Consider the following 22,952-nt stretch of genomic DNA (forward strand, 5'->3'; position numbering starts at 1 on the left):
TCCACAGGGAGAGACGGGGGGAGCTGTGTGTGAAAATGTGAGTAACGTACATAAATTAGGATCACAGGAATCCAGGCGGGCGGGGGATGCAGGACTGAACTCGGAGGAGGCTCATCAGGGAGGTCTGCGCTCCCCTCCGGGGACAGGATCCCGCCTTTGCCTGGCCTGCGGGACAGGGCTCCCCTTGCTGGCCAGCGGCTACTGGCCACTGACCCTCACTTTGGCCTTCTGCCCCTCAGGGAAAGGGCTGCTGGGAGCCCCGTGTCTGGAGGGCTGGCGAGTGGGGGTGAAGCTGGTGAGTGGGGTGAGGGTGGTGAGTGGGGTGAGGGTGGTGAGTGGGGGTGAGGGTGGTGAGTGGGGTGATGGTGGTGAGTGGGGTGAGGTGGTGAGTGGGGTGAGGGTGGTGAGTGGGGTGGGGTGGGGGGGGGGGGGGGGGGGGGGGGGGGGGGGGGGGGGGGGGGGGGGTGAGGGGGTGGGGTGGTGAGTGGGGTGACGGTGGTGAGTGGGGGTGAGGGTGGTGAGTGGGGTGACGGTGGTGAGTGGGGGTGAGTGGGCTGAGGGTACTCCAGCCTCGGGCACTGGATCTTCTCGGGGGGCTCAGTGAGCGTTGTCCCCCTGGGCTGCCTCCACCTTGTCCTGGGGCTGGGTCCCTGGACGACACGGCCACAGCTCCTGGAAGAGTGAGCAGCCCTCGGAGAGCTGTGACAGCCCCCACGGGGGTGTCTGGGTTTGAGGCCACGTTGCAGACCCGCTGGCTGCTGGGGCTCAGGGAGGAAATGACCCGGCCTCCTGGAACTTCACCTTCCTCGTCTGTGTGCCGAGGGGAGGAGCCCGTCTCGGAGCCTGGGGACCCCCGGGTGTGGGCTGCTTACCTGACACCTGCTCACCTGGGAGTCATCCTTGCTGGGGGCTCCGAGCCTCTGGGACAGAGTGGGGCTGAGAGCGTGTCCACCGCTTCCACCACACCAGCCTGTCCCTGGCCCTGCTCCGGCAGACGACAAATCTCTGCTAAATCCTCTTTAATTTTGTTCTCCAGGAGGGAGGGGGTGGGCCCTGGACACTTCAAGTCGGCCAGGCCGGGCGTCAGAGCCCCGGAAACAGTGCACTGCCCCCTCACCTGCCTTGAGGGCCGGTGTCCCCTAGCCGGCCTGGAGAGCATCTGCCGGTGTGGCTGGGACATATGGCCTCCCAGCCACCAGCAGCAGCACGGACGGGAAAGTGAGATGCTTACGTGGGGGCTGGGACCCCACGGGCGCCCCGGGCCCCATCAGAAGGCAGGTCCGGGCACAGCACGTGCTTGCAGGCCTGGACGGCATGGGGTGTTGGCTGAGGCTCAGCCACCCCAGATCGCCTTCCCGAGGCCTCTCCAGGCCGTTTCCCAAGCATGGTGCGTCCCTGCCCTTCTAGGAGGCTCCGCCCTGGTGCGACCCACTCATCAACATGCATCTCTGTGGCATCCTCCTCCTCTACGCCGGGGTCTCCGGGCACAGGCCGGTGGAGTGGAGCCGGATGTCTCAGTCAGCTCGGGGAGACGTGACAAGCATCATGCCCTGGGCAGCTCCAGCGTTCTCTGCAGGTTCTAGAGGTTTCGGGTCCAAGATCAAGGTCCGGCCGATTCTGTTTGCGTCCCCTCCCTCCTGACCTCATCTAACCCTCATCACCCCCGAGGCCCCACCTCCAAGTCCCCTCAGACTGGGGTTGGGGCTGCAACAGATGCATTTGAGGGATGCAGCTCAGTCCACAGCGTGGGACCGGCCTCCACCTAGAAGCACAGACCCTCTTTCACACCGGGGACAGCCTGGTCTGTGGCTCAGGACCTGCTGGCTGATGCCGGGGTCCGCGGACGGCCGTGGGAGGGAGTTCTCTCCCGACCTGCTCGTCGGGGGAGCTCTGTCCTGACCTGCTCGTGGTGCCGCGTTTGTCTACTCAGCAGCAGTTCGCATTCAGCCCGGCCTCCCTGACCTGAGCTGCTCCCACTGTGGCCGGGTGGGCGGTGGGCACCTGGGGCCTGCCGGGGGTGACACTGTCCCAGGAATCTCCCACCAGCTCAGGGTGTCTCTGATGAAGACCCAGGCGGGGCCTCCGCTGCTGCTGCTCCCTCCCCAGGACGACCAAGCCTTTCCCGACTGCTAGGCCTCTGGCCAGCTTCCGGGGGTCCATTCCAGGCCCACCCTCTCTGCTGCTGGGTGCCAGCAGCCTCCGGCTGTCTTGGACATCGGCTGCAACGGTGTCCCTCCTGTCCCTGCATCCTGACAAGCAGCTGCTTGAACTCCTCCAGGGACGGAGGGCTCACTCCCTGCAGGATGCACAGCCTTCAGCCCATCACTGTGTAATTAGAGTGCCTGGTGGCCGCGTACCCCACCTCCTGGCACAAGCCGTGTCTCCCGTCAGCCTCTCCACTCTCGGGGTCTAGTCCGCCCTGGCACTGCGCCTGACCCGAGGGGGGGACACCCGGGCTCTTTCCACTGTTTTCCAATGATAATTTCACTGTGCTGTACCTTGGTACAAATGCCTTTTCCTTGTATTTAAAAAACTCCCCCCTCGTTTGCGGTCATTTCCTACGGCTGTGTTCAAAGGCTGGAGTTGCTCACTCAGGTGTGGGAACAGGTTACGTCTCTGGAGCGCACACTACAAAGTTTGTTCTAGAAAGCAGGACTGGCCGGGCACGGTAGCTCACGCCTGTCATCCCAGCACTTTGTGAGGCCAAGGTGGATGGATCATGAGGTCAGGAGTTCAAGACCGACCTGGCCAAGATGGTGAAACCCCGTCTCTACTAAAAATACAAAGGAATTAGCCAGGTGTGGTGGTGGGTGCCTGTAATCTCAGCTACTCAGAAGACTGAAACAGAGAATTGCTTGAACCTGGGAGGTGGAGGCTGCAGTGAGCCGAGATCATGTCACTGCACTCCAGCCTGGATGACAGAGCAAGGGTCTGTCTCAAAAAAAAAAAAAAAAAAAAAAAAAGATACCAGGAAGGTGGAGCTTTGCCCCCCTCACGTTGCCAGGGGTCCATTTCCATGTTTTGAAAGTCATGGTCTTTGAGGCTTTTCAGGTGGGTTTTAGCAGGATTTTAAAAATAATTGGCCCAGTGTAGTGGCTCATGACTGTAATCCCAGAACTTTGGGAGGCCAAGGTAGGTGGATCTCTTGAGCTGAGAAGTCTGAGACCAGCCTGGGCAACCCTGTCTCTGCAAAATATATAAAAATCAGCTGAGCGCGGTGGCAGGAGCCTGTAGTTCCAGCTACTTGGGAGGCTGAGATGGGAGACCCGCCTGAGAGTGTGAGTTTGAGGCTGCGGTGAGCCGCCACTGCACCAGTGTGCTGCAGCCTGGGCTGCAGAGTGAGACCCTGTCTCAAAAAAATAATAATGATATACCCAAATGGGTTGAAAACAGGTGTTCAGACAAAAACGTGCACAGACATGATTACCAGAGCGCAGCTCACAGTCTCCACAGTGCAAACACGACTCAGCCAGGAGAGGGGACCGGCCTTGAGTCACCACATCAGGGCGGAGCCGGACACAGAGGACCACATGCTTGTGACGCCGTTTCCACACCGTGCTCAGAACGGGCAATGCCGCAGAGACAGGAAGTGAGTTGTGGTTCCCAGCATCTGGGGAGATGGGAATAACCACGCGTGGGCTGAGGGCTTCCTTTTGGGGATGACAATGAAAGGTTCTGGAACCAGATGGCAGCGATGGCTGCACAGTGCTACGAATGTGCCAAACACCACCACACTTCACGCTTTACAGCAGTTAAACGGTGAAGTTTCTGTTGTGTGATTTTACACCACAATAAAAACATAGTGGTGGCCACGAGCGGAGGCTCATGCCTGTCATTCCAGCACTCTGGGAGGCTGAAGTGGGTGGATCATGAGATCAGGAGATCGAGACCAGCCTGGCCAACATGGTGAAACCCTGTCTCTACTAAAAATACAAAAATCAGCCGGGCGTGGTGGTGGGCGCCTATAGTCCCAGCTACTCAGGAGGCCGAAGCAGGAGAATTGTTTGAACCAAGGAGGCGGAGATTGAAGTGAGCTGACATCACACCACTACACTCCAGCCTGGGCGACAGCACAAGACTCCATCTCAAAAAAAAAACAAACAAAAAAAACCCAAAAAACAAAACAAAACAAAAAACAGTGATGATAGTGACGATGATAACAAATGCTTCTCAGGCACCTGCCGCCTGTCGGGCACTGTTCTGTGTCTACCTTCACTCCCAGGCCATGCCCTCACTGTCACTGACTTATGGACGGAAGGCCCAGGCACTGCAGGCAGCTGGCACAGCCGAAGTGGGAGAGCCGAGCTTCCCTGCGCGCTGGTGGGTAGGCGTGGGCTGCAGCTGAACCTGCCTGGGCCTCAGCCCCCTGCCCCTGTTCCCCTGCCCTTTCCTCTCTGTCCCACTCCGTTCCACCAGGCAGAAGCTTCTTCGTGAAGTCACTTTCATATCTATGACACCATCCATCTTGCCTCCAATCCCTTCAACACTCGGACATTTATCTTCCTGCTGCAGTCAGGATCTGCGTGTGATCTCATCTCACCCTGGAGTTTTATGGCTCCCTCTGAACGTGGTTTAACTCGGCCTTATCTGGAAGGCCGTTTCCGGGTGGGTGGTGAAGGTGAATGGGACAGCGTTGGGCCTGTCCCTGCGGCCTGGGACTTCGCCGGGTAGGGAGCCAGCATGGCCCGGGGGGACCTCGGATGGGAAGCCTGTGGGACCGTCACCGCACCTGGCCCTGCATGCCCAGCCTCCTCTCCCTCCACCAAGCACGCCCAGGACTTTTCCTGGAGGAAACTGCACACCCTCCTGCTTTACCCACAAACACCCTGGAGGGAGGAACTTTCCTGGTCTCCATTCTGCAGCGGGCAGCTCAGGGCACAGTCTGTGACAGCTCTGGGCCCTGCAGCCTCCGAGGCTGGAGTCTGGACCCCACCCATACCATGGACCTCAGAGGCTCCACTCAGCAGCTCCAGGCCATGGCGGGTGGGGGCGTCTTGGGTGCTGAGCCAGGACGCCAACTGCTGTTGAAGGCTGGCAGAGGCCCTGAGTCCTGGAGAGGCACACAGCTGCCTGGACTGCCCCCCAGCCCCCGACCTTCGGGCAGGTAAACTGAGTCACACGTGCAGTGTCAGAGCCCTGCCTCCCTAGGCCAAGGGTAGACAGAAAAGCGTCCGTGGTCGTGGGTCCCCAGCTCTGCCCACTGCCTGGGAGGACAGGATGAGAGCCAAGCAGGAGTGAGCCGTCAGCCTCTGTTGGCCGCCCTGCCCTCCGCCCAGTTCGCGAAGTGCAGAGTACTGGGCTTGGCGCCCACCTCTGCAGCAGGCCAGGACTTTGGGCTGCAGCCTCACTGCCTGCCCGCCTGACCGCACTCACATCCTCACCTCACCTCCTTGTCCATGCCACTGTGTCCCTGTCTCTGTGGGGCCCCACACTTCCTCAGGGAAGGTGAGTTTCAGCTGTCTGGGGCTGCCAGGAAGGTGCCGCCTCTAAGACCCCTCACCCCCTCCCACAGCCTTGGGAGGCCGTGTTCATGGAGACTCAGCCTGGCCGACTCTTCCTCCAAGAAGTCCTCCAGAGCCTCCTCCCAGAGCCTGCCCTCTCAGCCTCTTGTCCATGTGCTGGGCTGTGGGTCTCCCTCATCTTACCCCAGCCCTCCTGTCCAGGGCACTGCCACCCTGTGTGCCCACTCCTCCGGCTCTGCTGTGACCGGCCCCTACTCACCCCCGGGGGAAGCCTCAGGGCTGCCTGAGGTGCCTCGAATCCCCGTTATTAAAATGTTCCTTTGGCCCCGGGAGAAAGCGCAGAACCAGGCCACCTGCTGTGAGGCCAGGAGGGCTCCTCGAGCTGTCATTCCAGGTGGGAGCGAGCGAGGGGGTGCGGCCGGGGGTCGGAGGAAGCCAGATGGTCCGAGCCTCTGCTCTCCCATCCCCCATGGCGTCCCGGTGACCTTGGCTCATCCAGGCTGCTTTGGGTGTGCTTGGCGCTGGCTGGAGGGGCGAGGCTGCACAGAAGTGATAGGCGCCCACCTCCCCACTGGCCACTCTGAGGAAGGGGCCTCAGGCCACTGAGGTGGGTGAGGCCGGACCCAGCAGGAGTGGCTTCTCACCGGGCCCACCCTATTCCTGCTGCCTGGCGTGGGTCCTGGGGGACGGGACGCGGTGTGGGTCACAGCCATTCCAGGGTGACCGCTGCACCAGCCCTGTGTGGGAAGGCCCAGGGCGGCCACACCATTTCCAGGGAGGTGCCTGAGGCCCCAGGCTGGGCCAGGGTCACTGTCCCGCAAATCAGGACGGGGTTCAGGGGCCTCCCAGGGGCCACCCCGTGTCCAAGGTGTTTTCTGTGGCCCCCAGCTCATCCGCCAGCCCAGCCCCAACCGTCCCTGTCACAGGGATGCCAGTCACACAGCTGTCCCGCCTCCTGGGCTGGCGACTGCCTGGGTGGCCTCGGCCCTGCCCTCCCCACCTCTGGTCCCCGACCAGGGTGCTCTAACGGACACCCTGATCCTGGGGTCTGTGAGGTGGAGGGTCCCACTCTCTGGCTGGTGGAACAGAGAGGTGAGTGTTCGGGGCTGCCCTGAGGTGGAGGCACCCATTCCTGGGGCTGTCCTGGCCCAGGCCCTGCGCCCGCCCGAGGGGATGTGTGCAGGGGCCCAAGAGGTGGGGCGGGGGACTGTGGGGGGCTTCGGCCACTCTCTGTCCTTCCCTCAAGCCGTGCCCCCTGGCCGGTGCTGCCCCACTCCCAGGTAGGGAAACGGTCTGGGAGGGGCCGCCTGCCCGGCCACACAGTGGACACGGCGGGCGCCTCTGACCCAGAAGCTCTTCCTGGGGTGTCTTCACCCCGTGAGCCAGCCGAGGGCTGCAGGGCTCTGTGGCTGCAGGGGTCAAGGGCCCAGCCCCCCATCTCAGACGGGCGCTCGGTCAAGTTCTGTTGGTCAGCCTGCAGGGCCGACTGCGGTCACGGGTGTGTCTGTGTCCCATCAGCCTTGGAGCTCAACACCTCAGCGCCCCCGCCGCACCCCAGGGCACCTGGAGGCAGAGGCTGAGAGGTCACAGAGCCCAGAATTCGCCTCCTCGGCCCGGGTGGTCCCGCCGGTTCCCCGGGTCTGCAGATGGGGGGACAAACATGGGCAGCTCCGCTCGGCTCAGCCCACAGGGAGGTGCCAAGTGAAAGCAGGTTCAAGACAAAATGTGGAGCCGGCGGCCCCCTCGGTGTGGCTTGAGCCTGCGGCCATCTGGGGAAACCAAGTCACAGCGAGGCTCCAGGACAGTCCTCAGACCACATCAGTCCCGGAACGTTCACTGACATTCTACCTTTGAAGGGCGGTGAGAAGAGGCCCAGGCCACCTGCCGTGGGTTCCAGGTCAGCCTGCAGTCCTGGCGCTGCTGTCCCCAAAGCCCACCTTTCATGAAGACCCTCCCGTGTGCCCAGGAGTGCGGCGCTCGCCTCCACACCCACCATCGGGAGGCTGTCAGGCCGGGCTCACCGTGGTCACAGCAGTGTGTGTGTGGGGGTCTGGCCACCCATCAGTCAGGGCCAGGGGTCAGAGGTCAGTCAGGGCCGGGGGAGGGCATGGCAGGGACACAGTGGGGGCATGGGCCAGGGGATGGCACGGCGGGGGCACCGTGGGGGCATGGGCCGGGGAGGGCATGGTGGGGGCATGGAGTCACGGAGGGCATGGCAGGGGCATAGTGGTGGCATGGGCAGGGGATGGCATGGCGGGGTCACCGTGGGGGCATGGGCAGGGGAGGGCACGGCAGGGGCACCATGGGGCCATGGGGCAGGGGAGGGCATAGCGGGGGCACCGTGGGGGCATGGGCCGGGGAGGGCATGGCAGGGACACCATGGAGGCATGGGCGGTGGAGGGCACGGTGGGGGCACAGTGGGGACATGGGACGGGGGGTGCCAGAGGAAGAAGGCCGAGGAGGGAGGTGGCCCAGGAAAAGCCTAGGCTCCTGTGGCCAGAGCAAGGATTGGAGAGGAGGTGGAGGTGGAGGTGGAGGTGGAGGGGCGGGGACCCAGGGGCCTGTGCTGGGGAGGACCTGGGCCTGGGGTGGAAGGGTCCCCAGAACAGGATGGGTCAGGCCGGCCAAGCAGAGCCTGGGAGCCGCTGGCATCTCACGGCCAACACCGCGCTCTGCTGGCCGCGGGGGGCATCGCGCCTGGGCTGGGGCTCCCCTGGCCCAGGACGGGGTCACGTGGTGTACAGGGCACTTCTTGCCCATCCAGACTCTGCCAGGCAGCTTGGCCCAGGGGTTGGGGGACCACGGGGGCGGCCTCCACAGCACAGGACCAGGGGGGATCCTGGCTGGGACACGGAAGAAGGAGGGAGGTGGGGGCCCGGCTCTGGGTTAGGGGTCCCAGGAGCAGAGTGGGCAGTCTCAGCAGGAACTGCCTCAGGCTTGGGTCCCCTGGGACTGTGGTGGGGCTCAGGCTGCCCCTCAGGGCCTGGCCTGGGGGTCCCCATGTGGTATCGGGCTGGTGTTGGGGCCCCAGGGGCAGGCAGGGGAGCCACTCACAGGGTGGCAGATACCGGGAGTCACTGTCACCGTCAGGGGTTCCAACAGCCACCGGAGACCCCCCGCGGCCCCAGCCTTCTGCCCCGTGGGGCCTGCAGGTGGGCAGAGCCTTCCGTTCACGGTGTCTGGAGCTCAGCATGGAAAGGGATCAGAGAGCAAAACAGGAACAACGGGGTGAACCAAGGAAGGGGCACGGGCGTCAGGGCAGCAGGCCGCCTCCCACCCACGGCCTGTGCCCCAACATGAAACACAGAAGCCGGGCACTGGCCAGCCCCAGGATTCTCTAGGTGACAGGAACCTTTGGCCACTGCTGCTTGGGCCATGGCAGGGACAGGGGTCGTAGGGCTGGGCCTGCCTGGTCCTTTAAGAGGGACCCCCACCCCCAGCAGCCCATACCCCCTGCCTCTGGGGGGCAGCTCTGCCTGCCCCGAATGCCGCCTCCCTCAGCCACTTGGGGGGATCCCTGGTGCCCAGTAATGGAGGCCCTCGGTGTGTACCAGGCAACTTGGACCCACGTCCTGCTCTGGGACCGAGTGGCTGGAGCTTCCCCACTGACCTCGCTGGGCTGACCCCACCCCTCACTCCCCCGGCCCTGGTGGACACCATGGCACAGATGGACATGCTCCTGACCAAGGAGCCAGCCCCACAGACCGTTCCAGGTGCTCCCCAAAGCTGTGCGATGTGGCCTGAAACACAGGTGCCTGCATGTCCTCCAGCCTGGCCACTGCTGGCTCCCAGTGGCCCAGTACCTGCCGGACAAGCGGCTTCAGAACCGTGACGCCGGCTACCATCACCTTTGAACCATCGGCGCAGCAGCAGCATGACAGCCAGCAGTGGGCGGTGGAGACCAAGGCACCGGCGCAGCGCACACAAAGGGACTCCACACACAGAGGGTGGGCGGCAGCCGTAGGACACACGCGGCTGGAAGTTGGAGCTGGAGTGGGAGGTGGCAGCACCAGCCACCGAGACCCGCCTGCTTCTGGCCCTGGAGCCACAGCTGTATCGCGCCTCGGACATCATGACGGCACCTTCTCCATCACCACCAACAACCTACGAGGTCACAAGCAACGCCAGCACCCTGACCTCGTGGGCGACCACGTCGAGACGGAGCTGCTGAAATTGCTGCGGCCTCGGGGTGGCCAGGACGCGCAGCCACAGAGAGGAGCAGCCTGGCCGTTCGTGTGGACAAGCCATGTGGCTGCTACAGGCACACAAGACCCTTGAGTCCCGAAATCTGGCCCCTTAACCACAGAAGCCGACTTTGTCCCAAGGGGCTCCTGGCTTGCAAGCAGCTGTGTCTCCTCTGGGCCCTTCCCCTCCTCCTGCCCCCTTGAGAGTCCAGGCACATTCAGCCCTGAGCTCCCGGGGCTGAGCCACAGGGCACCTCCCCAAAGGCGTTTCTTGCTGGGACAATTGCTCCAGAGCTGGGAACCCAGGCCAGTGCTGCAGGTGTGGACAGGAAGAGTGCGCTGGGGGCCACTGGTACCCGTTCATCCTGTACGGAGCCCTGACCTCAAAGATCTGTGCACCCAGTGCCCTCTCCTCCGAACGCCCCATCCCTTCCGAATCCAGCACGACCTGTCGGTGAAGCAGCCCATAGGGTGAGGGAGTTACCTAATCCTGGCCCCAGTGCTCGCTCTGGAGAATCCTGCCACCTCTCAGAGCCTGGGGCCTCCCTGTGAATGCACTGTTAGGTCTATGAGCAAAATAGGTGGGTGGGGGCAGCTGGTGCAGGGGCCTCAGAGCCTGCTTGCTGCACCCCCAAGCTCAGTACCTCGCATCCCTCCTTCCTCCCCAGGCCTTCCCTCCCCCTTTCCTTCCCCTCCCCAGGCCCCTCCTCTGCACCCCCTCGGTGGTTTAAGAACTCCTGTGGCTCCCGTGCTAACCCCTCCGCCCTGAGCCCAGAGCCCCCGGGCCCAGCCCTTGCCTGCTCAGGAATGAACACCCTGGCAGTGCAGGAACAGGGAGGCGAACCTGCGGGGAGCGGCAGGGATGACCCCCAAAGCCTGGGGCATGGGAACTGCCAAGAGGGGACACTCCCAGCAGCCCGGAGAGGCCCCTGGAGAAAAGCACCCCACTTCCAACCCACCAAGAACATCCAAAAGCCGGGAGTAAACCGAGGAGGGAGCTGGGCTTGTGAGCCACTTTCCAGGGGAAAGGCCTGAGGGCGAACAGGTGGGGCCTGGCCCGGACACCGCGCCAAGACTCAGGCCCCACACTCTGCTCCTCCTGAGTGAGCTGGTGCTGACCGAGGCCTGCAGCCGCCGGGCCTCCTGGGACCCTTGGCAGGTACCGGGCTCTGGTGCTCAGGGCGCCTCCTCATCCCGGAAGCTGAGCTCGTCGGGACCATTCCCCAGCTGCTGGAAAGGCGCACCATGCAATTCGGAAACAGATCCAGAGGGTCCCGCAACCTGAGGGCTGCCCAGGGGATGGCCCCTGACCCTCACCCCCGGCTGGCCCTGAGGCAGGACATGGACAACAGCTGGGGCTGCCCCAGGTCACAGCAGAGCGCAAGGCTGGGTGGCGCAGGTTGCAAAGACCCAGCCTGGGGGCCTGAGGGGCTGGAGCCCAGCCCCGCCCCTGACCTGCAGCCTCCCAGCCTGGCGGTGCTCCTGGGCTCTGCTAACAGGGGCCTCCCAGGACAGGCTCAGAGCTGCCTCCTGAAGCAGGCACTCGGGTCCGGCCTGCGGTGGGGAGGGGGCCCCAGCACTGCCCCCCAAGGCCAGGCTGAGCCTGCACAAGACCTGAAGTCGGGGCTGATCGGACAAAGTGGCGGCTACAGCATGGAGGAGCTCTGCGCGCTCCCAGCCAGAGCACGAGGTGCGGGCCCCCCTCCACCGCCTGCCAGGGGAGGTGGCCCCTGCCTGCCTGCCTGCCCGCCCCGCCCCCGGCCCTGGCTGTGGTCTCACCTTACCCGCCGGGCGTGCTCCGTGAAACGGCTTTCCCCGGCCCAGCCGGAGGCCATGGACCCCGAGGCCACCCGTGCAGCTGTCTGCCCGGGGATGGGAGAGTGAGCCAGACCCCAAGCACCCAGCGCGCACCCAGCTCACCCACGGGGCCGCCCGGAGCAGGACGGGGCGGGGCGGGGTCAGCCCCAGGCAACGGCGAGACCGCATTTCCGCGCGCGGCCGGCAGAGGGCGAGCGCCCACCGCCCACGACAGCGTCGCCAACTCGGGGCCGGGGAGGGGGCCGCGAGGGGGGCCTGGGGGAGGGGGGGAGACTGGGAGGGTCTGTAGGGGGCGGCAGGGGCTGGGGTAGGGCGTCTGGGGGGCGGTGAGTGCTGTGGGGGGGTCTGTGGAGGGAGGTGGGGGGCTGTGGGAGGGGAGGGATGCTGGGGGAAAGCAGGGCGCCGGGGGCGGCTGGAGCATGGGGACCGTGGGGGGTTTGGATACCACAGGGAGGCAGGGCATGAGGGCGCGAGGGTGGGCGGTGGGGGGCTATGGGGGACAAAGGACCACGGGGGCCACGGGGTCAAGGAAGGCGCAGGGGGTGCGTGGGTCTGCGAGGGGCGCAGGGCGGGGGTGTGGCCGGGGCGCGGGGTTGCCAGGCCTGGGGGTGCCGAGGGCCAGGAGCCAGCTTCTGGCAGGAGGACCTGGGCGGTGCCGTGACTGCGTCCTGTGCGACAGTGTCTGGGCCTGCAGCTTCACCTGGAGCTCATGCGGCACCAGGTGCAGCATCGCCTGCTCCAGGTGGGGCACCCTAAACTCCCAGACCCCTGAGGCCGGCCGCCGCTCTGCCCCCTCACGACCTGGCCTGGGTCCCCAGCACCTCCCGTCCCCTGGCTGCCCATCCCGAGGGACTCCAGAAGCAGGGGCCCCACCTCTCTGGGCTCCCCTTCCAAGGACGTGAAACCAGGTGACATTGGGCATGGCTGTCGGGTGTTCCACCCTCGACTGAGCAGCCGGGCATGGGGTGTGAGGGAGGATGGGGCAGGAGGAGGTTTAGGGAGCATGGACCACCCACCGTGGTTGTCCCCAGCCATCCTGGCCCTGCCACAGGGCTCTGACTCAGGTCTCAGCGTGGCCTCGGCTGCCTGAGTTCCCTGAGTCCTCGAGCAGGGTTGAGGTCTTGGGGGCTGGGGGCTCTTGGGCCTGAGGCTGGGGGGCAACAGGCTGTGCTGACTCTCCGGACCCCTCTGGGTGCCCCGGGAAGGCTGGGTGGCCATGAACGACGCTCCTTTATCCGCACCTCCCCCGGGCCCTGGACAGAGCCGCCCTCGACACAGCCCCAGGGGCCGGGTGCCTCTGGCTGGGGTTCCGGTGACCGAGCTGGTGAAGGAGAACAGCGCTGGACTAGCCTGGCCCACACGCCGGGGCACGGGGACGCCGGCACCCTGCTTGCCCCAGGTGTAGGCCCACGGGCACTGTGCTGCCTGCAGACGCTGCGGAAAATCACAGACCAGGGGCTCTTTTTGGTGGACTTACCTTAGGGATCCTTCATGGGGTCTTGCCAGGACCTCCTGCTGCCCCCGTCCCAGCCTGTGAGCCTGGGGTCCTGTCCCTCCCAGACTGGAAGGTGCCTGCTGCTCCCCTCTGCAGCCCCACTCGTGCCCCGCACCCTCAGGCTGGAGGGACTGCATGTGTCCCTGGTGGTGCTGAGGGAGAAACTTCTAGAAGTGGAGCAGTCGCTGGGCAACCTGGAGTACTTGCAGGAGCCTGGAGAAAGACATCACCGTCAAGACCAACAGCCTCTATGTCGACTGCCAGGCGTGCACAGCCACCGCGCCGCTACCCCATTGTCCTGCGGCTGCCTGGCGGTGAGTGTTTGGCACCGTGCAGGCGCCGTCCTGCGTTTTCTGTCCCGTCTCCCAAATAAAGAGCACGTTAGCTTTCCGCACGGGGCGTATGAGCCAGGGTGGGGCTTCCCCTCGCTGTCCGTCTGGGCTGGAGTCTCGGTCCCCTGTGTGGCAGCTCTACCCACGGACTCATCCCAACTGTGGGAGACGGGGTTGGTGTCAGAGCCCAGGAGCAGGAGCCCCCGGGCCTCAGAGGGCAGGACAAGACCAGGTGAGGGCTGGGGCTCCACAGCACAGCCCAGCCATGGCCACGGACAGCGTGTCCAGCCCAGAGCCCGGCCATCCGGCTCCCCTCCCTGCTCGTCTCCCCGCTCCCCTACCAGTGCTGGCTCCTCTGTCCTTTCGCCAGTGTCTTGGGGCCTTGGGACATCCTTTGGGACCACCGCATCTCCCCACGTCCTCCCCCTGCACCTCCAAGCCCCCAGCCTCAACTTCATACCCTGTGAGACGGGGCACTCGCTCTGCCCGGAGCTCCGCCCACTGCTGATGCACCTGCTGGGATGATCCTCCAGGTGGGTCCCGCCCAGACCGCCCCCTTCCGAAGCCCCACTGTCCCCAGCATCCATGCCCAGGACTCCCAGACTTAGCCGGGCAGATCTGCAGGGGGCCCCTCCCGCACCCCCCAGGATGGGGCCCACCCAGAGAGCATGTAGGTGGGGGTGCCGTCTCCAAGACCCAGGCCCATAGGGCTCCTATGCCAGCCTGGAGGGGACGGGGAGGTAATAGGTACAAGCCCCTCTGCCCCAACCACCCACTGGGACACCCCCCTGGGCAGCTCTTTGAGCTGGGTGGGATCAGCAGGTGGAAGTTGCTGCGGGGGGTGCTGGGAGGAGAGGGGGGCGCCTTTCACGTGGGCTACCAGACCTCTCTCCCCCACCTGCCGACACCCCCTGCAGAGGCCACTGCTGGAAAGGAAAAACGCCACCCCAAGTCTCCTGCCATTTGCTGTGGGGAGGGGACAGTGCTGACTGCCAGCATGGTCACCTGGTGGGCAGAGCCTGCACGGGGAGAAATCTGGGCGAGGCTGTGTATGAGCAGGTGGGGCAGGGAGGGCTTCCTGGAGGAGGGGGCCTGACTTCCACAGCACAGGCCAAGGCACAAGGGCTGGGACCAGGGACGGAGGTGTCCAGGCTGGGCCTCTCGCCTCATCTGGAGCTCAGTGCGGCCAAGCCCTTCAGGTATCTGGGCTCTCTCACCCTGGTGCCTGCCTGGGCAACCCCTCTCCCTCAGCCCTGGGCCCTGTGGGAGGAAGAGGTGTGGCGGGGGCGTGCGAGGGCACCCCCAGCAGGTGGAATGGACTCAGGCGGTCCTCCCTGCTGTCTGGTGGTGGGGGGAGCTGCACGTAGACAGCAGCCAGGCCCCAGCCCGTGCTGGTGACCCCGGAGAGAGGGTACTTATCCCCGTTTTGCAGACAGGACGCCGAGGCCCAGGAAAGCCCAGGCCCTGCCATGTGATTCAGCTCCAAGCCTTGGCATGGATGGGTCCTCCTGCCCTTTCTCCTGCAGCCCCGGGACCGCCCAGGGAGCAGGGCAGCTGCTGTGATATGGGAGAGGCCGTGCTGTGATAGACTCATTGCTGACCGGGCCGGGCCCTCCACCAGCTCGGAGCCCCACTGCCGGGCAGCAACGATTCCTCTGCCCACCTGGCCCCTCCCAGAGGGGCACACCCTGACCCTGAAAGGTGGGCCCAAAAGCTTCCAGAACCTTCTCTCCAGCACAGCCTCTTCCAGAGAAAACGTCACCTCCCATCACCACGGAAGCCATGTCGTTCGTTAGGAGCCGTCGGTCACCACGGCGACAACCGGGACCCGACTCTCATTCTTGGGGCCATTAAAATTCACCCTGGGTGCTGTTGCCACCGGGTCTGGGCAGCCAGGAGCAGAGAAGAGGACCCAGCGCGGACCCTCACCCGGGGGCTGCAGGCAGCTCGTGTCCTGTGCACGCAGCCCCTCAAAGCCGCTCAAGGGCCCCAGATGGTCTGGGGCAGTGACCTGCCGGGGGAACGAGGAACCGCCTCTCTGCAGTCCCCCTGGCATGGGGGGCCTGGAGCCAGGCAGAAGCTGGTGAACTCAAAGGCCCCTGAGCCAGGGGAGGACCCTGGGTGGGGGCTTCACTCCCTGCCACCTGGGACACCACGGCCAGGGTGGGGTAGCGTGGGGGGGGGTGGCGGCTGCAGGAGGGATTGCCCGGCACCGCCCCATCCCGCATCCAGGGCTCTGGGTGGAACTCAGACCCTGTGCCAGCCTCCGTGGGTGTGGGTGGGGGTGAGGTCCCCGTGCCGTGCCCGCTCCAGCCCCACAGGGGGCTGCTGGCTGCTGTCGCCTCCCACGGTGGCTCATCACATGTACTCTCGGCCAGTGGCCATTAAGAGGCTTGGGAGATAATGGTGCCTCCGCGCCGGCCCCACACTCAGGCCTCATTATTGCCCAGGCCCAGGCAGCGCTCTGGCCTGTCCCCTCCGGGAGGGGGTGGCTGATGGGGAGCCGAGGGTTGGGGCACGGGGGAGGGGGCCTGGAAGGAGTCTCCGAGGCCGGCTGCTGGCACCAGGCTGGGAACATGGAGCCAGGCGCTGTTCTAAGCAAGAGGCAGGTTCCAACGTCACGCCTCACGTGCACTTTACAGCTGGAGAAACAGCCCGGGGTCCCTGCGCCCACTGTGCTCCCACGCCAGGGCCAGGCTGATGACTGCAGTGATGGGGGCGACTCCCCGGCTAGAGAGGGGCCAACACCCCCGCCCCCAATTTCCTGACCTCCCCACTCCCCCACATGCAGGCAGACCACTGGACTAGGGCACGCGGGGGCCGCCCGCCTTGTGCTGAAAAAGGAGGCCCAGACTTTCGCAGTCTAGCAGTAAAATCCTGAACCCCAGGGACGGAGCCTTCCCCATTTTCTGGGTGGACCCCAAATGCCTTCCTTTAGAAAGATCATCCACTCTTCTCGGGGGCTGAGTGAGCCCAGGCATCCAGGAGCCCCCAGTCTGCACAGCAGGGAGCTGAAGGCTGGGAGAGGGGTGGAGCTGGGGGTCATGCTGAGGCCTCCTCCCCCAGTGCCTGGCACCTCCAAACGCACTTCACTGGCACAAGCGCCCCGCAGCACGGAGAGGGGGCAGCCCTCCTGGGCCCCGCCTGAGACACTGCTGGGTGTCTGTGGGGGGCGGGCCCCAGGGCACCCAGCAGCAGCCGCTCCCCCGTCGCCACGGCAATGCCGCGGTCGCGCCTGGCCAGGGCTATTTCTGTCCAGGAGACAGGCTGTCCTGCCCCACTGAGTCACCGTCCGTGCTCCCTGCCCGCCCCACTCAGGCCCGGCCTGCAGCTTCTGTGCCACAGTAGTTCAGGTATCGGCCCCGCCAGCCGCCTGCCCAGATGGACTCTCCCCAGGACGGGTCATCCTGGGCCACCCGAACCCGAGGGACCCAAATGCACCCTTCCTGGGCCGTTCACCCACCCCTCAGCCTCCCTCCACCCTATCCTGTGCGTGGCGAGGCTCTGGGACCTGCCCTCAAGAGGGACTGTCAGGAAGACCCCCCTCTTTTTGGGGGGCAGTTCTGCTGGCGTTGGGGGGCACTGAGGGGCACAGGGAGGGGACTCGGGTTCCCTGTGTCTGGGCCCCAGGGATGCTCTGGACACTTCTGAGCTCTATGGGTGCCCATTTCACGGGCATGGGAGGCTGAGGCTCAGACCCAGGGCACAGCAGAGTGTGGGCATCTGCCCATCTTTCTCTACAAGCCCCAGGAGCCCCCGCTTGTCCCACTGGGACTCATCTGCAGAGCTGTGTTCTCGCCGCCCAGGGCACAGCCACGCTGAGCTGGTTCGGTCGGCTGCAGGTGCCATAGTCACAGGCTCTCAGGTCTTCACACCCCATCTGTGCCGCCACAGCCAACAGGGTGAAGATGGCTGTCCCCAGAGGGGGCCGCTGGGCCTAGTGGGTGCCGCTGCCAAGGGTGAGCTGTCCAGGGCCAGCTGGAGCGGGGAGGCTGGAACCAGCTACCGCCGGTGTGGTCCCCACTGCAGCCCTCCCCAGCCCCTGTTGGCCGCAGCCTGGCACACGAACCCCCCACAAGGGGGACCCCTTGGTCTCCCCTCGCCTCCTGTCCTCCTGTCCTCCTGGGTCTGTAGCATGGGGGTGCTGAGGGCCAGGCCAAGCTGAGGGGCTGTGGGGAGAGCGGGACCCCAGGCCGCACAGGAATCTGCCGAGGGGACTGAGCCAGCCCGGGGCCCCTCCCCGCCCGCAGCCTGCTTTTGGGCAAGGCCGCCACAATTCTCCTGCCACGTCCAGCGCCTCCTGCAGCAGGGGCCGGCTTGTGGAGGAAGGACCCGTGGGGAATGGCCGCATGTCTGTGTCCAGAAGCCCAGGGTCAGAGCGGGATGAGGCCTGGGTGCTGTGTGGGCTTGGCCTGGGGCCCACGGAGAATGGAGCCCCCACCCGCTGAGGCCTGGGAGGCCTAAAAGTCATTCCCGCAAGCTGTACGGCCCAGTCCTTATCTGCCGAGAGGCAGGGCTGGTGCGGGGCCTCCCCAGGGGTGTCATGAGGGAATGAAGAGACCCCACGGACCTTGGGCAGACTGCACTCCTGGGCTCCATCCAGCCTGGCTTCCCCGTCAGCAGCATGGGGGCTGTGCATCAACGCAGTGGCTTGGTGGCCAAGGGGGCCCCATGCAGCATGGAGGCCCTGCTCTGGGCCCCGAACACTGGCCTTGGCCTACAGCCCCCTCACCGGGCCCACCCAGCCACAGCTTCCATCTCCCTGCTTCTCCTCAGGGCGCCGCACCCCGGGCGGGCAGCAGGCTTAGTTTCCCGATGGAGGAGAGCTGCGTGCCCACGGCACCATCCCCCAACCCAGCCTGCCAAGATGCCGGGCCCCAGCCCCACTCATGGGCATGGGGCTGGCAGGAGGACCCTGGGGCCGCGAGGCAGGCTTCGCAGTGGACACGGGGGCCCTGCCAACATCCTGTCCAGAGCTCGGCGGAGCTGGCCTCTCAGCCTGTTGGTCTTGGACAGCCCAGAGGAAGCCACCGGCGCCCAGGCGGGCATGAAAGGGCTCTTTGACGGCTGGCTTGCCAGGACAGTAGCACAGACGGCCGGCCAGGTGAGATGGTAACAGGGAGCGTGGGGCCTGGGGGTGGTTGTGGGGGTCTTCACAGCCGCCCTGGGCAGGCCGGGCTCCCCCCGAACCCCGGCAGAGCATGATCCAGCCCCGATTGTCTGCCAGGCAGGGCCAGGGGCTGGGATGGCCGGGAACTCCATGGGGGCTCCTGCAGGCCTCCGTACACGCACACATCCACTCCTGCCAGGCTCCCTCTGCCGGAGGAGTCCGGGGGGGTCTCGTGGTGTCCAGTGGGGCCAGGGGGTGAGTCAGGGTCTGCTGAGCTCGTGGGGAGGCAGGCAGAGGGGGTCTAGTGCCAGAGACTTTCCACCCACCTGGAATGACCCACTGCAAGAGGAAGGACCTTGCCCTGTGCTGCAATCCCAGAGGGCTTCCTGAAGGAGGCAGCCTAGATCTTTGTCCAGCAGAGCCCATCTTCGGGGAAGATTGAGGATCCCAACCCCGTGCACCTGCCCTAGCAGAAGATACTCCTGGCCAAGCCTCCAGATGTGGCTGTGAGGGGAGTGGGGTAGGCAAGGCCCACCTGGCAGGGGGGCCAGGCTTGTTGGGGCAGCTGCTGGTAGAGTCGGGAGGGGGCCTACCTTGCGGAGGGGGACCCAGGTTGGCTCTGGCGCCCCCTCAGCACCAAGGTGGGACCATCCTTCCCTAGTCTGGGAGAGGCAGAGGAGTGGCCTCCCAAGGCCCCTGCAGGCCCTGCCCTGGGGGCTCCGGACAAGAGGCTCTCTGGGCCTGGCTGAGACTGTGCCTCCGTGCACTGTGCAGGGCCCCCCGCACCAGGCCAGCTGCCACGCCCCAGGGCTCTGCCCAGCCACAGCGGGTGGGGCCTTGGGCGGCCACCCGCTCCTGAGTTTGGAGGGCTGTCTCAGAGACCTCTGTGTCCCATAACGGCTTCCCCTCCATCTGCTGGGTGTGGGGGCCCCAGCTTTGGGGACCAGGACTCCCCGACTCCAGGTGTGCAGGGTGCCTGGTGTGGCCCAGAGTGTACTCGGCCTTGGCCTCACCCACTGGGCCAGGAGCGTCCGTGCCCAGGCAGAAGCTCCCACTTCCACCGGCTGTATTCCCAACGGGGGCAGGGCCAGGCTGCCGTAGGGTCTGGGGGCTCCAGCTGGGGCACCTCCTTCTCAGTTCCTCCCCTCTTTCCTCTCCCCCAGCCCTGGCCAAGATGGCAGCCCCCGCCATGCTGCTCCTGGCACTGCTGCTGCCCGTGGGGGCCTGGCCCGGGCTGCCCAGGAGGCCCTGTGTGCACTGCTGCCGCCCGGCCTGGCCCCCTGGACCCTATGCCCGGGTGAGTGACGGGGACCCGTGGAGGGGGGACCTGTGGAGGGGGCTGCCTCGAGTACGGCCCACCATAGACATCGAAATCCTCAAAGGTGAGGCCCGTGGGTGCTGCCTGCATGCTCCCCCACCAGGACCCAACAGCCCACAGGGATTGGGGGGCCCCTGCGGCTCTGGAGGAGGGGCGGGAGGGGCACGCTGAGCACCAGTGTCCGCCCTGGTAGCGCTCCCTGCCCAGGGACCCCCGGGCTCCCCCCTCAAGCAGGAAGAAGCCTGGCTTGGGGAGGGACCCACGAACCAAAGTGGGGCGCTGAGGACCCTGGGGAAGGGGGCCAGGATTTCCTGAGATCCCCAAAGTAGCAGCCCCTTGGGAAGGGAGTCTGGGCGACCTGCTTGCTCTGAGACCCCTTGACAAGGCTGCGCTGTCCCGAAGGCTGTACTAAGGTTAGGCTTGCGTAGGACCTTCCCAGCCTTCTCATTCTTTAACACCCAACGCAGACCGTAGCTGGCCCCGACCACCCATGTCGCCCCCCTCTCGGTGAGGACCACAGCTTTGGAGAACAGCTTCTCCCCAACTTACAGACGTGGATGCGGAGGCTGGGAGAGGGGACGTCACTGGCAAACACTGTCCTTACAGTGACCCTTGAGCCCCAGCCCCTGCCCTGGGTGCTGGAATGGGGGAGGCCTGCCCAGCCCGGCCCCGACCTGCGGTTTCTGCTTGTCCCCTGCAGGTGAGAAGGGCGAGGCCGGCGTCCGAGGTCGTGCCGGCAGGAGCGGGAAGGAGGGGCCGCCGGGAGCCCGGGGCCTGCAGGGCCGCAAAGGCCAGAAGGGGCAGGTAGGGCCGCCGGGCGCCCCGTGCCAACGTGCCTACGCGGCCTTCTCCGTGGGCCGGCGCGAGGGCCTGCACAGCTCCGACCGCTTCCAGGCGGTGCCCTTCGACACGGAGCTGGTGAACCTGGACGGCGCCTTCGACCTGGCCGCGGGCCGCTTCCGCTGCACGGTGCCCGGCGTCTACTTCCTCAGCCTCAACGTGCACACCTGGAACTACAAGGAGACCTACCTGCACATCATGCTGAACCGGCGGCCGGCGGCCGTGCTCTACGCGCAGCCCAGCGAGCGCAGCGTCATGCAGGCCCAGAGCCTGATGCTGCCGCTGGCCGCGGACGACGCCGTCTGGGTGCGCATGTTCCAGCGCGACCAGGACAACGCCATCTACGGCGAGCACGGAGACCTCTACATCACCTTCAGCGGCCACCTGGTCAAGCCGGCCGCTGAGCTGTAGCCGGGTGAGGGGCCCCGGGGCTGAGCACCGCACGCGTGTGAGTGTGAGTGAGTGTGTGTGTGTGTGTGTGCGTGTGGTGGGGGTGGGTGGGCAGCAGAGCTTCAGCGCCGACTGTGTGCAGGGATTGGTTGAGCGCCGACTGTGTGCAGGGATTGAGCGCCGACTGTGTGCAGGGAATGATTGAGTGCTGACTGTGTGCAGTGATTGAGTGCCGACTGTGTGCAGTGATTGAGCACCGACTGTGTGCGGTGATTGATTGGGCGCCGACTGTGTGCAGGGATTGATTGAGCACCGACTGTCTGCAGGGATTGATTGGGCGCCGACTGTGTGCAGTGATTGGTTGAGCGCCGACTGTGTGCAGGGATTGATTGAGCACCGACTGTCTGCAGGGATTGATTGGGCGCCGACTGTGTGCAGTGATTGGTTGAGCGCCGACTGTATGCAGGGACTGGGCCATGTGGAATGCTGGGTATGGTGGGAGCAAGTCTGACCCGCACCTGCCCTCACAGGGGCTGGCGCACAGGAAAGGACCACATGAAGCCACATGGACGGAGGCCTGTGGTGCTGGGTGTGCGGTGGGTGGGGCCAGGTAGTGGAGCGAGCTGGGTGCCTCCTCATGGGGTGGTCGGAGCCCGGTTGCTCACGCAGGTACTTGCCCTCACGGCTGAGGGGCCATTCTGCTTATAAAAGCTGTGCCAGGCACCCTTGCTGAGGAGACATTCATTCGACATTGCGTATTTGCCAAGCACCTGCCCGGTGTGGCTGGACCCGGGGGAGGCCAAAAGGGTGGAAGGAGGACGGTAACTTCCAGGCGGTGTTAGGGGCACCCAGCACTCACAGTGGCCGGGAGGGTGTCGCTGGCCTGGTGGAGGCTTGTCCTTGGCAGGAAACACGTGGCTGAGCGCAGGGGGGCCAGTTTTGGGGGCTCACGGGTCCCCAATCTGAATGAGTGGGGGCTGGAGGAAGATTGGACCCTGATGGGCACCAGAGCCGGGGGGAGCCTCAGACCCCCACGGAGTCACCTCATGCTTAGACAGGGATGAAAGTCGGGTCCACACGGCCTGGCTGCAGTTGTGGGGGCAGAGAGGGCCCCATTTGGGAGTGTGGGTGGGTCGGTCCCTCCAGGCAAGAGGCTGGCCCAGCTCTAGTCACTGGAAGCCTCTGTTACCCTCACCGGCTGGAGCAGCTGCGGCCCCTCCCGGAAGCTCTCCCAGCCATGTGCTCACTTGTCTCTGGAACCACCTCAACCCAGCCTGGGCCTCCCTCCCCCTCTTCCCAGCCCCTGCGGCCCGGCCTCCCACCCACCGCCTCCTCCTCCTTGGTGTGCTATCTGTGGCAGCGTGGCCACTGGGCCCAGGCAGGAGCAGCGTCAGGAGTCACCAGGGCTCAGCCACGCTGCCTGGAACCCTCACAAGACCCTCCATAAAGCATCCCCGGGTGGGGGGCAGGAGAGCCCCCAGAGGTGCACCCAACGTGGGCTCATGGGGGCCCGTGGGTGCTGAACAGATGCAGGGATGCGGGGTCCCAGGTGCCCCCACGGCCCCTTGATCCTTGTCCATCCTGGGATGTCCCGGCCCATGGAGTGCCTGGCTCGCCCATCCCCCTCGTCAGGGCTTGCCCTGCCCCCACTCCCTCCCCACAGGGGCCCCCACCAGTACTGACCAATCTCTGAGCAGCTGGGCCCACAGCCTGCCCCAGGAGGGTCTGTTGGGGACAGCCCCCAACATCAGGGTGCACCCTGCAGGGTGGGGCCAGCCGAGGAGGGAGGTAGGAGGGCAGGGGCTGTGGCCCCAGGGCAGGGGGACTTTGTCTGTCCATCTGGCAGCACACACTGGCTGGGAGGAAGCAGCTGGGAACAGTGACCCTCCCTGTTGCTGCGGGGCCCCAGCCCGAGGGGCTGCTCAGTCATCCCCACCACCCACCCCTGGGCCAGGCCTGGGGGCAACCGGCAGTGGGGGTCGGGCACAGGAACCGGGGGAGGA

The 22,952-nt window shown here is 65.6% G+C and overlaps 1 protein-coding gene across 1 annotated transcript; it reads left to right on the top strand.

Annotated features, from left to right (window-relative positions):
- The first annotated feature begins 18,307 nt into the window (after positions 1-18,307).
- Positions 18,308-21,073, top strand: C1QTNF8 (C1q and TNF related 8). Its single transcript, XM_030798441.1, has 3 exons — positions 18,308-18,395; positions 19,565-19,783; positions 20,420-21,073. The coding sequence occupies exons 2-3, from the start codon at positions 19,576-19,578 to the stop codon at positions 20,968-20,970; spliced, it is 759 nt and encodes a 252-aa protein (XP_030654301.1). The 5' UTR covers positions 18,308-18,395; positions 19,565-19,575; the 3' UTR covers positions 20,971-21,073.
- Positions 21,074-22,952: the final 1,879 nt, after the last annotated feature.

The sequence above is a fragment of the Nomascus leucogenys genome, chromosome 18 (genome assembly GCF_006542625.1).
Source record: "Nomascus leucogenys isolate Asia chromosome 18, Asia_NLE_v1, whole genome shotgun sequence".
NCBI lineage: Eukaryota > Metazoa > Chordata > Mammalia > Primates > Hylobatidae > Nomascus > Nomascus leucogenys.